Genomic DNA, 13,039 nt, shown 5'->3' with positions numbered 1-13,039 from the left:
TCCATCCAATACAGTCTCATTTTCACATCCACGTCTCACTCTCCTGTGAGCACTCTTTTTCCATCTTGGCGTCTCCCATCTCCCTGGCTTCTGAATGAGAGAATCAATGAATGGAGACGTGCTTTTGTTCAACCTGGGACGACTGGGCTCACTCTCTTAGTTCTGTCCCCATTCACTGCTTTCCCTTCAGGTCATGAGAGTGTGGAGCAGCTGCAATGACCCATAGTTGGTTTGACTACTTAATTCTATTTTCCCACTTCTCTCTCTGTGTTCCTACAGCTGTCAACTCAAGTCACCCTGAAATGATTCCACCTTCCTATTCCCCTTTACACATACTCTTAGTTCCTGACGAGGAAGCAGGGCGGGGGCAGGAAATCCCTACCCTGGCATTCGCTGGTAGAGAAGGAAGTTGGAATTGTGAGCTTTCGCTGTGACTTATAGTCCAATAAAAGATAGCTACAATTTTTTGATTGCCTGTAAGTTTTGCTACTTCGTGTCTGTTGTACATGGGCTGTGGCCGACTGATAGCCCAAGTCTACAGATGTCAACTTGACTCAGCTTGGAAGGGGAGAGCTGGGGTCAGTAGCGCCAGGCACACGAAGGCTGGGGTGTTGTGTTTTCCTTTTTCATCTCTTCTAGTTTACCAGGCAGTGGAGAGAAACGTTCTCCAAGAATAGTGCACGCTGTCAAGCTCTGTTCCCTATTTTGAACAAAGCCAGGCTGCCCCCATGAACTTGAGTATGTTCTCCTACATTTCACGCCATGTCTTATCACAAGTGTTCAAGTTCTCAGAACAACTTGAAGCTCAAATTGGGCCTTGCTACTCCTGAACCAGGCCTGCTTCAAAGCCTGCAAAATGCTGGCCGCTCACCCACATTGGGCTTTTTTATAAAACCACGGAGGTATGTCCTCATGAACACTCACTGATATGCACTTGATGTTGGGGTAATTTTAAAGGCATTTTGGTTGACTTTTCCATGTAGTTATTGACTTTATTACTTTTCACCATACATATTGACTATTTCAGATAATGGACATGTGTTTTCCGCTATAGTTATTTAGTGAAATATAAAGAAACAAATATATTGACTACTTAGCATAGTCTTAAACTACTCAGACTGTGAGTCCTCAGGGTAATATGAGAAAAATCATAAATTAATGAAATGTCCAATTACCTTAAATTTCTGATAAACAAGGACCACCCTCACCTACCAGATCAGACCCTTAGGAAACCAACCAGGGAAATACAGGTGCCCCAAACCTTCCATGACTTTTAACCCTTGAGAAATGAAAAGAATGTTTTGCCACTTTGCTTTATACATTCACAACTGCACTTCAACAGAGGTGGATAGAGACCACACCTCCCTAACCATGGCCATCAGCTCGGAATCTCTCATCATCCAGTCCCAGCTAGTCCCTCTCATTCTTTGACATTCTAGATCCTGGCTCAATGTTAGTGTTGATAGGCTTTCTAGTGATTTCACTGACCCTAAAGACGGTCATTTCCCTGCACGTCATCTCAGTTTCTTGACTTCTCCTCAACAAATTTTGTCTTCAGTTCCATCTCAGCCACCCTTTCCGTAGGGACACACCTTAGACTTGGTTGCTGCCAATGCCAATCTTTCCCAAACCTCAATTTCAGGCTCCCCCTTCCAACCACCGCATTCGACCCTTCCAGCTTACTCCATGACCCTTACTCCAGCAATCCTTTGGATCCCTCTGCGCTATCCCATCCACCTCATCTCACTATCTCCGAAACGCCCCACACCTTTACTTTCTCTCCAACTCAGGTCCACGTCCAAGTCGCATCCTTGCCATCTCACTGTGCACTGCTCCTCGGCTTCGCAGCTTTCTTTCTCAGCCAATGCACTAAACCCTGCGCTGCTCTGCCTGCTGAGCTGGGAGAGAAAGAGACTCAGGCTGATCGTCTCGATTTAAATTGATCAGCGCTAATGCTGTCAGGCCACCATGGTGTCTCTCCTAAAACGCTGTCTCCACAGGTTGCCAATGTCTCCTTCCCATCTTCATGAAAAGCTGGTGGCTTTGCTCCCGGTTTTACTGAAAACAGGAAGCTCTCAAGAGAACTTCTACAAGGTGTCACCCCCAGCCCATCAAACTACCCGTCAGCCTCAGAGGGCCTATAGTCTGTCTCTTTTCATAAGAGCCCTCTTCTTGAGTGCTTCTTGGGTCCTCAAGAAAGCACTTCTCTCTTCTGCAGTGTTCTCTTATCAAAAGAATTTTCCCTTCGGCATATACATTTACACTCATTTCATTCAGGTTCGAAAGCCCCTTCTCTGACGGACCTTGCTCATCCAGCTGCCACCCCGTTCTTCTGCATCTCTTTATAGCAACAGCCATCAAAAGAGATGCTTCCGGTTCCCCTCCGCTCACTCTCTTTTGAATCTGTTCCAGCCATATTTTGACTCCTACCGTTCAAAATCATCAGTGACCACGGTGTGCCTAACCAGGATGGCAACATTTTGGGACCTTTGATATTTGTAACTTCAGTGCTGCCCGTCGACCCCTAGGGCTTTCTTCTGAGGCTGTTCTGAGTGGACTCACCCACCAGCCCTCTGGTTATTAGCTGAGTGTGTTAACTATTTATAGCACTCAAGGACCCCTTCACCTGCCTATTTGTTATCTCTACTTGTGTGTCTATTAGCTGTCTCAAGCTTAATGTATCCAAAAATAAAATTCCTAATCTTTTTTCCTCCTCACACTTCTCCTCCTCATGTCCCCCTGACTTATGCATAGCATTTCCACTCCCCCTTCCCTGTTTTGATTCCGCTCAGGCCAAACAAGAAAAGTAAGACAGGAGCCTTGGAGTCGGCCTCAACTTTCGTTCTTTTTCCCTCACATTCCACCAGAAAACCCCCAGGTCCTATTTTCAAAACACAGCCCTGACCTGACCACTTCTCACTGCTTCCTCAGCTACCTTCAGCTCCAGGTCACAGGGATAGTTAGGATGGTACTGACGGCCTTAACACCAGACACTGCTTTTTCTCATGTCTGGGAGATACTGGAAGCTTCAGACTGCCACAAATCTCACATGCAACCTCACCACTTCAGGTTTTATCACATTCACCGATGCTGATGAGATGGCTATTCCCATTTAGTCTTCTTTCAAAATTCGGCTCAGTAATCATGCATTGGGCTGCTAACTGCAGCGTCAGCACTTTGAAACTGCCAGCTACTCTGAGGGAGAAAGGCAAGGCTTTTTACGCCTGTAAAGATTACAGTCTTTGGAGTCTACAAGGGCAGGTGTACTCTAACCTATAGGGTTGCTATGAGTTGGACTCAACGAGATGGTAGTGAACAATAATTTATAAAAAAGTAAAAAGAAAAACAAATAATATATATACATATACACATGTATGTTATATATGTATATATATACACACACACACGAGGGGGTGCTCCCCAAAATGGGAATTTTTTTTTAAAGCTATGTATTTAAAAGTTTATTTATTTATTTATTTACTTATTTATTACAAAAGAGCCTTATCCCCTTCAACGTACTCTCCATTACACTTAATACATTTGTCAAATCTGCAATTCCATTCTTGGAAACATTTTTCAAATTCATGTTTGAATGGCTAACAGCACCTCCCTCATTTTTTTCTTCACCTCTTCTATGTCGTCAAATTGTTGTCTTTTCATGTCTCTCTGCATTCATGGAAACAAATAGATGTCACACAAAGTGAGGTCAAATGAGTCAGGTGTGTGGGGCAAGAGAGGCATGCTGATTTTTGCCCCAACTGACACACTGAGATGGTTGCATGAGTAGGTGCATTGTCGTGGTGGCTAAACCAGTTCCCCATCTGCCACCAATCAGGCCTTTTTTGTCACACACTATTACACAATCTTTTCAGAACCTCTAAATAGAAAACTTGATTAACAGTTTCACCTGGTGGAGTGAACACCACATGCACTACAAGCAGACATTTTAGTCTGTTCAAAAGTTGACAGACGTCCAGAATGGGGTTTGGGCACCAACCAACATTTCACCTTTTTTGAAATGAGAAAACCAATTGTATACTTGAGTTTTTCCCATAGTTTTTCCCAATAGTTTCTGCAGTGTTTTTCCTTAGCAGGAAACAAAATTTCACAGCCACACACTGTTCTCTTAAATCAGCCATCACAAAATATGAGGTTCGAGAGAAATGGCTTTTTATGAAAAAAGTCACTGTGACCACAGAGAACCTTTCCAGGTGACACCACTGTGTGCACTAACTTAGAGTGAGTTGCTTGATGCTCGCCTAGTAGGAGGAATACTATTAAAGCTCCACTCTGCCCAGTGCTATTTATTTATTTATTTATTTATTTATTTTTAATTGGGGGTGGTGGTGGTGGTGGTAACACCCTCGTATATCCCACCTGTCTCTAAAGTACTTAAGGTAGATATAGAAGAACAAGGTAGCCCTGGTAAAGTGGGTTATGCACGGAGCAACTAACCACATGGTTAGTGGTTCAAACTCACGAGTCACTCCTTGAGGGAAAGATGAGGTTGTCTTCTTATCATAGATTTAAAGTCTCAGAAATCCCAAAGGGAAGTTATATCCTGTCCTACAGGCTTACTAAGAGTTGGAATTGGCTTGATGGTAATGGGTTTGGCTTGGTTTACTGAAGAATGTGAAGGAGCCTTGGTGGCACAGTGGTTAAGTTTCTGGCTGCTGGCCAAAAGGTCTGCAGTTTGAACCCACCAGCACTCTGTAGGGGAAAGATGTGGCAGTCTGTTTCCATTACGATTATAGCTTTGGACATCCAACAGGGGCAGCTCTACTCTGTCCTATGGGGTGGCTATGAATTGGAATAGGCTCTATGGGAATAGGAAGAACATCAGATGTATAACAATGTTGACAAATAAATGAGGCAATTAGCTAGGCCAAGGGAAAATAAAGATAGAAAAAAAGTGGAGGCAGTAGGTGGTGAGGAGAGCTTATAAAAGCACATCAGGAGGTCCTTCACTTTCTACACAAGGAGGAGCACATGGGCCTCTTCCTCTAAGGTGCTGTCATGTCACAGTTCTTTCCACTTGCTGAGCCCCCATACCACACAATAACCCCTTAAGCCTGGGGAGGGAGAGCGTAAGGAGGGTTTTAGAAGAAGAAATGGGGCAAAGTTGCTTAGGAAGTCTGCTTTTCCACTCAGAACAGACCTTGAGCTGCACTGCAATCACGCCCTCACAGTCTCTCCAATGTCCCGCTCCCAGAATCGCCCCCGCAGACACCGCAGTACTTACCAAGACCCAAGCAAGAAACTCTGAGTCCTGATTTTCCAAGATTCCTAGGAAAAACAACAAAACAACAAATGGTTATCATTTTTCAGGTGTAGTTAGCTTTGAGTATTAGACTTTATTTTGATGATATTATTTTTGACAAGAATAGAAGTAGAGTAATAGTTATTCTACCTAAACATTAACCAGTCCCTCCTCACAAAATCAAACTCATTACCACTGAGCTGGTTCTAACTCATGGAGATCCTTTATGAGGAGAACTGTGCCCCACGGGGTTTCACGGCCGTGGCCTTTTGAAAGCATGTCATCCGGCGTTCCTTCTGATGTGGCTGTGCGTGGATTTAAGCCACCAACCTTCTAGTTCGTAGTCAGGAACTTAACCCTCTGCACCACTTCAGCAACTCATCTCACTGCCATTGACTCAATTCCCACTCTGCCACCAGAGCAATTTCCACTCTGTTGGGCCTCAGCATATGAACAAAATACCCCCACAGGGCACATTTTCTCAGGGCTGGATTATTTCCTTTGCTTCTTTGTTTGCCTATTTATTCTCTCTCTCCCTCTGGAATGTGAGCTCCTGAGGGACAGATCTTTATGTTATTCATCAATCTTTTATCCATTATTCTTCAACAGCGTTTGACACACAGTAGGCACTTAATAAACACTCATTCACTGGCTGATTGATAAGCTGGTTTCTAAAACCGCCTAGTTTTCTAAAGGACAGGGAGTCTTAAAACAACAAAGATGAAAGTATACCTTTGGCTTTCTGAATTCTATGTGTGTGTGGTGAGTGTGTGTGAGAGAGTTAAATATAGCCATATATGTATGATAATGTCATAATAAACACATTTAGTATAAGAGTATACAAAGCAACTATCAGAAGTTCCAATAGCCCTTTAAAAATGAAGTTTCACTTCTCCCAGACTTCTACAGCCCTTGCCACACTAGCTGGGTTGCCTTGGGGAAATCAGTTCTTCTCTCTGGGGGGATTTCTTCATTAGTGAAAGGGGAGATTGGTGCCTGTGCCACCAGTTGTGGGACCAGAACATGATAAAATGTGCTAAGGTGTTGCACAGTAAACACATGCACAGCGCAGTGATTTTGCTGCTTTCCCGCTTGTCCCAGCCCTCACAGACACGGTGCTAAGATTTTCCATATTCATTAGCTACGTCCGACAGAGAGGCAACTATTGCACAAAGGGACAAGTGAAAAATATTTTGAAGTACAAAGTAGGAGACAAACTATTGGAATCCCTTCCCATGAAAATAATCTGCATAAGAAATTATTCCTTCAGTAGCAGCTCAGAAAACCACAGGATGTACAATCAGAAGCACTTTCTTTGTCGTGTGACTGAGTTTTAGAGGAATCTAGAGACAGAGAGCAGAACATGAGGAGAAAGAAAGCCGAAACAAAACAAAGAGAAATACATATTAATATATGCTAATGACATCATTTTCCAGCGAGACCTTCAGCACTCATAAGTCCATAAATATTGACTGAGAGGTCACCATATTCCAGGCAACATACAAGCTCAGGAGGACACAACGTTTTCTTATCTGAAGGAGCTCAGTCTAGTGAGGGACCAGAAAAGCAAGCACATTACTACAGTACAACACATGTGACCACGGAGGGCTTCCACAGCACACAACTATACAAGAGTCATGGGAAAACTGCTTCAGGGAAACCCAAACCCACCTTGGTTCGGGCTGACAGTGACCCGAGGAGGGCAGAGTGGAACTGCCCCGTGGAGTTCACAAGGCTGCACGTCTTTTTGGCAGCAGACAAGCTCATCTTTCTCCCGAAGAGCAGCTGGTGAGTTTGAACCTGACCTTGCACTTAGCAGCCTCATGCTTAACCCACGGTGCCACCAGAGCCCCTTGATCTAGGTAAGAGTTTTCTATAATTATATTTTCCGATCTGAACAACAGGGAGAAAACAGAGTTTCTGGTGCAGAGGAACCAAACCAAACTGTCCTATCAGCCTCTAAAGAGCGGAGACTTTTGGAGAAAAAGAGCGGAGATTTTTGGAGAAACTGAGTAAAAGCAGGGCCATCTCCGAGCACTTGTGAAGCAGCCTGTGAGGAGGTGGGCGCGGCCTTTCCTGTGGCAGCTAACCTGACAGTGCTCCCTGCATTACGGGTTTTGAGGACTAAATTTAAGGATTGCCAGGGAAAAAACCCTGCAAAGTAATAAATACAAATCAGAGTCCATTTTCTTGCCACTGCTGTTTAGATGCCTAAGCCAGATTTTCTAGAGCAAATGCCTTAGCAGATTCTGCAACATAAGAAAGTTCAATGACAAGTACTAAATACTAGGGGGACTAGGTCCCCACATCCAGCCTTAGGATTTTACTTTCCTTTAATTCTCTATTTGCTTTAACTTTTTATCTAAATGGAATTAATTTTCCAATTCAGGTGGTCACTTTTAAAGTGGACACTTGTAAAGTGCACCCATTTTCTGTATGTGGAAGAGCTGGGTATTTAAGGGAAGTGCTTGACTTTGCATGTTTTATGAGACTTCTAGTACCTAAAGCACCTTCAGCACAGTATGACGGCTGCTCTCTTTGCAGATGAAGCGGGTAAGAGGAACTCACAAAACAACAAACCTACCCAAACACCACTGTCATCAAGTCATTTCTGACTCATAGTGACCCTACAGGACAGAGCAGACCTACTCCCGTAGGTTTCTGATGCTGTGAATCTTCATGGGAGTAAAAAGCCTCATCCATTTTCCACAGAGCAGTTGGTGGTTTTGAACTGCTGATCTCACAGTTAGAAGTCTACTACATAATTCACTATCCTATCAGGGCTCCTTAGAGAAACTTGCTCACTCACAGCAATCCAATAGAACAGAGCAGAACTGCTCCTGTGGGTTTCTAAGACTGCAAGTCTTTATGGGAGTAGAAAGCCTCATCTTTCTCCCGTAGTGCAGCTCATGGTTTTGAATTGCTGAACTCGTGGTTGACAGCCACTTCTGGGCAGTTATTGATTACAAAGAGCTCACTGGCATCTCACTTACCCACCTCCTCTGATCCATTTAAGCCTCTGTTGGATAATGGAAGCCTAAATACTTGACTTGTTTGATCTAATGAGTCTGAATATATCAATCAGGAACTGGTTTGCACAAACTCAATACCAAATAATGGTCAAGTTTATGCCTTATGGAGTCCATGGGTTGAACAAACAGTTAATGTGTTAACTGAAAAGTTGAAGATTCGAGTCTACCCGAGAGGTGCCTCGGATGAGCAGGAAAGGCTTGGGGATCAGCTTCCGAACAACACTTTAAAAACCTGATGGAACCCATCACCACCCTGCCACACGGTGAATCTGCAAGAGTCAAAGTGGGCTCTTTGGCAAGGGAGAGTGGCTGTGTCTTTTTATACCTAATGCTAGATGCCCTGGAACCTTCCTTGCCCCCAGGATCCCCGCCCGGGGCATAGTGGTTGTGCATGGTGCTGCTAACTGCAAGGTCAGCAGTTTGAAACCAACAGCCTCAGCAGGAAAAAGGCAGGGCTTTCTACTCTTAGTGCATTCTACCCCCATGAAGAGTTAACATCTCAGAAATCCACAGGGGCCGTTCTACCCTGTCCTATGGGGTCACTATGAGTCGACATCGACTCATTGGCAGTGAGTGGAGGGTTTTTTGGGGGCATGGAGTTTTCATGAGCACTCCCTGAACTTGTGGGACACTGCCACAAAACCACTTTCTAGAATTTTATTTTGTTTCCTGTTCCCTCAATAGCAAGTAAGACTACCTAAAAATGTCAGCACATCACATTTCCAATGAGATTGAATCCCTTTTCCGTAGAATCCAAAATAGTTTCACTGCACTGTTGAAACTATTTTATGTGTGTCATATCTACCAGAGGGGAGTCTCACCATGTCCATTTTTAGTATCTGCTCTTGTTCAACTCAAAATAAAAACTCCTCTTTCCCAGGTGAACCTGAACTGCTCTGCCGCTAATATTAGACACGAACAGCATCCAAATGGGGCGTGAAGCACTGAGCTTTGTCAGTCAAGGTCTGGAAATCAAAAGCAGTAGACCGAAGCCTCAGTAAAGAGCGAGCTAGAGAGGGAACCTAGCTTTTTGCATGCTCCAGGTTGCCCCCTTCCATTCTAAAGGCAGGACCATCCGCTCAGTGGCTTGAGGATGCACTTACGTTAGGGCACAGGGTAGGTCAATGGCATTAAGTATGATCCCAGTGTCCTTTTCTGGAGCAATCACCAGACGCTCTGTTTTATTATAAGACAATAGTAGGGATGCGGGATTTGAAATCAGACACCACTTAGGCACAGTATCATCTTGCCCCTCTGATGCTTGTGGTTGCTCCTTTCCACACCAAACATGCCCAATGCGGAAGATTAGCACCCTAGTGCATTGTTATAAATGGCTTGCTTCTGGATGTGTGTGGCTTAGATATTACTGCTAAAAACTGTCCAGAAGAGAAAAATAGCTGCTGGAAAAAAAAAGTACCTTGCATTTGACCAAGAGAGAAACACAGTGCATGGAGCACAATCACCGGTTGAAAGGTTGACACTACAGGAATGGGTGGTAAGCATTTGCAAGCGTGGCAGTGCCGTGCTGGCTGAGCAAGTGTGGTCTGCCCCTGATGTGGCTCAGGAGCTGACCTCACCAGCCATTTCCATCTAGGTAGGCATCTCCCTGTCCTTCTGAAGAACACTCGCCTGTGTGCCATGCTTTACCTGGAAGTGACTGGCCAAATCCAAGGTTCAAACTTTCCCCCCTTTTATTAAAGAAATACACATTTTGCTTTCTTTGAAGCACCCAGAGCAGAAGACAGTGATTTGCTGGTCAGCAGACTGGTGGCTGCAGAAGAAGGCACATTTTGACAGTTATGAAGGTGGTTACAAGTGGTAATAACACTTTCTTAGGAGAGCGCCATTTGTCACTATTGGTAAGTGAATAATGACTTCCTTGGAAACGAGGCATGTACATGATTTAGAGATGCATTTCCTGACAGGCACTCACAGGCAGCACCAGGAACCTTGATTTCTCTCTTGTCTTTCTGTAAGTGGCAAGAAGGTAGTTTGGGAGAGGGACTTTCAGACACTTTGATTTAAAGGTTTACGTCATCTGTCAGTTGCAAATTCTAACTAGATGCTTATTAAATTTCTGTGGACGTACATCATTTCCTAGTCATCTGTATCATTTGAGAAAGGTCTAGAGAAGTATGGCTAGAAGGGACTTCCTTACCGTTCATTCATAACCCAGTAGACATGCACTGCGTGCCAACAAGGCACTGGGCCTTGTGCGAGTTGTGGGGATGGTGCAGTGTAGTCCCTCTTTAATGGAGTTTACATCATGGCAGGGGAAACAGACAATAAATAGTGGATTAATAATTTGATTATAATATACATCCATAGGAGGAATCCTGTTGGTCTAAAGCAGCGGTTCTCGATCTGTGGGTCACGACCCCTTGGGGGGTCGAATGACCCTTTCTCAGGGGTCACCTAAGACCATCGGAAAACACATATTTCTGATGGTCTTAGGAACCGAGATACCACTCCTCTATCCATCTCCAGGCGGGTCCGCCCACATGCAGATACGCCCACATATGAGTACTCAACGTGAAAACTGTTACCCATGCTACACCATGCTTCAAGACAAAATTTCATGTATTTGTCATTAGAAATAAATATTTCACAATATATAATTACATATTGTTTTGTGATTCATCACTATGCTTTAATTATGTTCAAGTTGTAATAATGAAAATACATCCTGCATATCCAATATTTATATGCTGATTCATAACAGTAGCAAAATTACAGTTATGAAGTAGCAATGAAAATAATTTTATGGTTGGGGGTCCCCACCACCTGAGGAACTGCATGAGGAAGGTTGAGAGCCACTGGGTGCTGGACTGCTGACCGCGAGGCTGGCAGTTGGAAACCACCAGTGGCGTCACAGGAGAAAGATGGGATTTCCTACTTCTGGGAAGAGTTGGAGTCTCAGAAACCCACATGTGCAGTTGTACCCGGTCCTATAGGCTCGCTATGAGTCAGAATTGACCCAGTGGCAATGCATTTTATACATCCCTTAACGAAAGAGTAGGATGCTGTCGGTGTAAAATTGGGATGTTGGGGAGCCTGGTCTAGTCTGAATGATGAAGAAAGGCTTCTTGAGAGACCCAAAGGAAGAAGAGGAAGTAACTTGTTAAAAGCATGGAACCAGCATTCCAAGCAGAGAGACAACAGAGGTGTGAAGTTCCCGGGGCTTGTAGACCCATGGGTAGTCAAAGAACTCCAAGTTCAGGGCAATGTAAGAGTTGAGCCTTAGGGACAGAGTGGCTCCAATGTGTCTGATGGGGTAGGGCACAGCTAGATGGAACAAGGAGGGTCTTTCCAATTATCTTATATATTTTGGTCTTAATATGAAAGAGGAATGAAAATTACTGGGAAAATGAAGAATGGATGGAAAAGAGGGAAGAAAAGAGCTGAGAAGTAACTCAGGGAATCTTGGTGAGAAATGATATTCCCTTGAGATCCAATTCAGTGAAGGATTCCAGTAGTCTTAGTGGGTAAAATCTATAGGGCATTCAATATGGGATGAGAGAGGAAGCGTAACGGGCTGTAATCAAGTTTCTCGCTTGACATCTGTTTGTAGAGGAGGGTTTTTATTTTTATTTTTGGTGAAAACAGGATTCATTGGAGTAACAGAGGGGTTTGAGTCATCTTTGAACACATGGGGGTTGAAGCACCCACAAATTCATTGTCCTGGAGCTAAGACTAGGGAGAGGTACCTCTGGGCTATTAAGGATACTGGATACTATAGGCTGGGGCTAACTGCCAATGGGGGGAGTGCTTAGTGAGAGAGCAATACCAAGGACAGGTCCTCAGTTTCTCTAACACTGTAGCTATCTAAGAGGAAGTGATGTAATCCTAGTAAAGGAAGTGGCATCAGTAAAACAGACTGAGAAGGAATGGCAGAAATGTAGGAAAAGCCAGAAAGTGCAGTATCAGAAAAGCCAAAGATGGAGATTCAATTCCTTAATTGTGCAAATGGTTAATGCACTTAGTTGCTAACTGAGAAGTTAGAATTTCAAGTCCACCTGGATGTGCCTCCGAATCGGCCATTGAAACCCCCCTGGAACACAATCCTACTCTGACACTTGGGGCACCATAAGTCAAGTTCAACTGGATGATCATTGGTTTTAAATATACGATCGGTTTCCACAGGAGTAAGTGGTAAGCAGTGGTGAAGGCAGCTGAGAGATCAAGTATGAGAGGATACAAACGTTCTTTCCAGGGGTGGCTGATGACTGCTGTGACAGCCATTTCAGTAGCATAATAGACTGAGGTGCACTGAGGAGAGGGGAATTGTGCAGAATTAATGATTATTAGCTGTGTGCAACCTGGGGCAGGTTACTTACCTTTCTAAGCTTGGTTCTTCACTCATGAGACAATACGAGCCCACTTTCTTGTTTCAAACAGGCATGCAGCACCAGCCCGAGCGAATGGCAGTGCTTGGTAAATACTGGTATCTTTCTGCCTCTCTTATTTCTTAGGAAAGGGGTCTTATCTCAAACCTCTAGTGACGTCTGTGACTTGCATGAGCCTCTTCCTTAAGTTGCAGCGAAGGCGGATTTATGTAAACATCTTGGATCTGTTATATGTGACTCGTGCATCATTAGAAACGTGTGAGCCAGGGAATAAAGTGAGATAAAGGAGGCAGAGAAGGAGGCATTTTACTGGTGTGTTAGTCCTGTGTATTAGTCTAGGTACTTTGGAGAAACAAATCCACAGCAACTCACGTATAAGAGAGAGTTTTATGCAAAGAAAA

General features: G+C 44.1%; 1 protein-coding gene across 1 annotated transcript in view; it reads right to left on the bottom strand.

Moving 5' to 3' along the window:
• Nucleotides 1-13,039, bottom strand: part of KCNAB1 (potassium voltage-gated channel subfamily A regulatory beta subunit 1) — a 289,270-nt gene that overhangs the window by 121,591 nt on the left and 154,640 nt on the right. Inside the window, exon 2 of the mRNA XM_004704128.2 lies at nucleotides 5,243-5,286. Within this exon, the coding sequence (XP_004704185.1) occupies nucleotides 5,243-5,286 (44 nt within the window). The remainder of the gene's footprint in view (nucleotides 1-5,242; nucleotides 5,287-13,039) is intronic.

The sequence above is a fragment of the Echinops telfairi genome, unplaced genomic scaffold (assembly GCF_000313985.2).
Source record: "Echinops telfairi isolate 266 unplaced genomic scaffold, ASM31398v2 ScPeMD7_7420;HRSCAF=8458, whole genome shotgun sequence".
In the NCBI taxonomy this organism is placed as follows: domain Eukaryota; kingdom Metazoa; phylum Chordata; class Mammalia; order Afrosoricida; family Tenrecidae; genus Echinops; species Echinops telfairi.
Note: the sequence above shows the minus strand (reverse complement) of the source record. Positions and strands in the feature narration are given on the sequence as shown.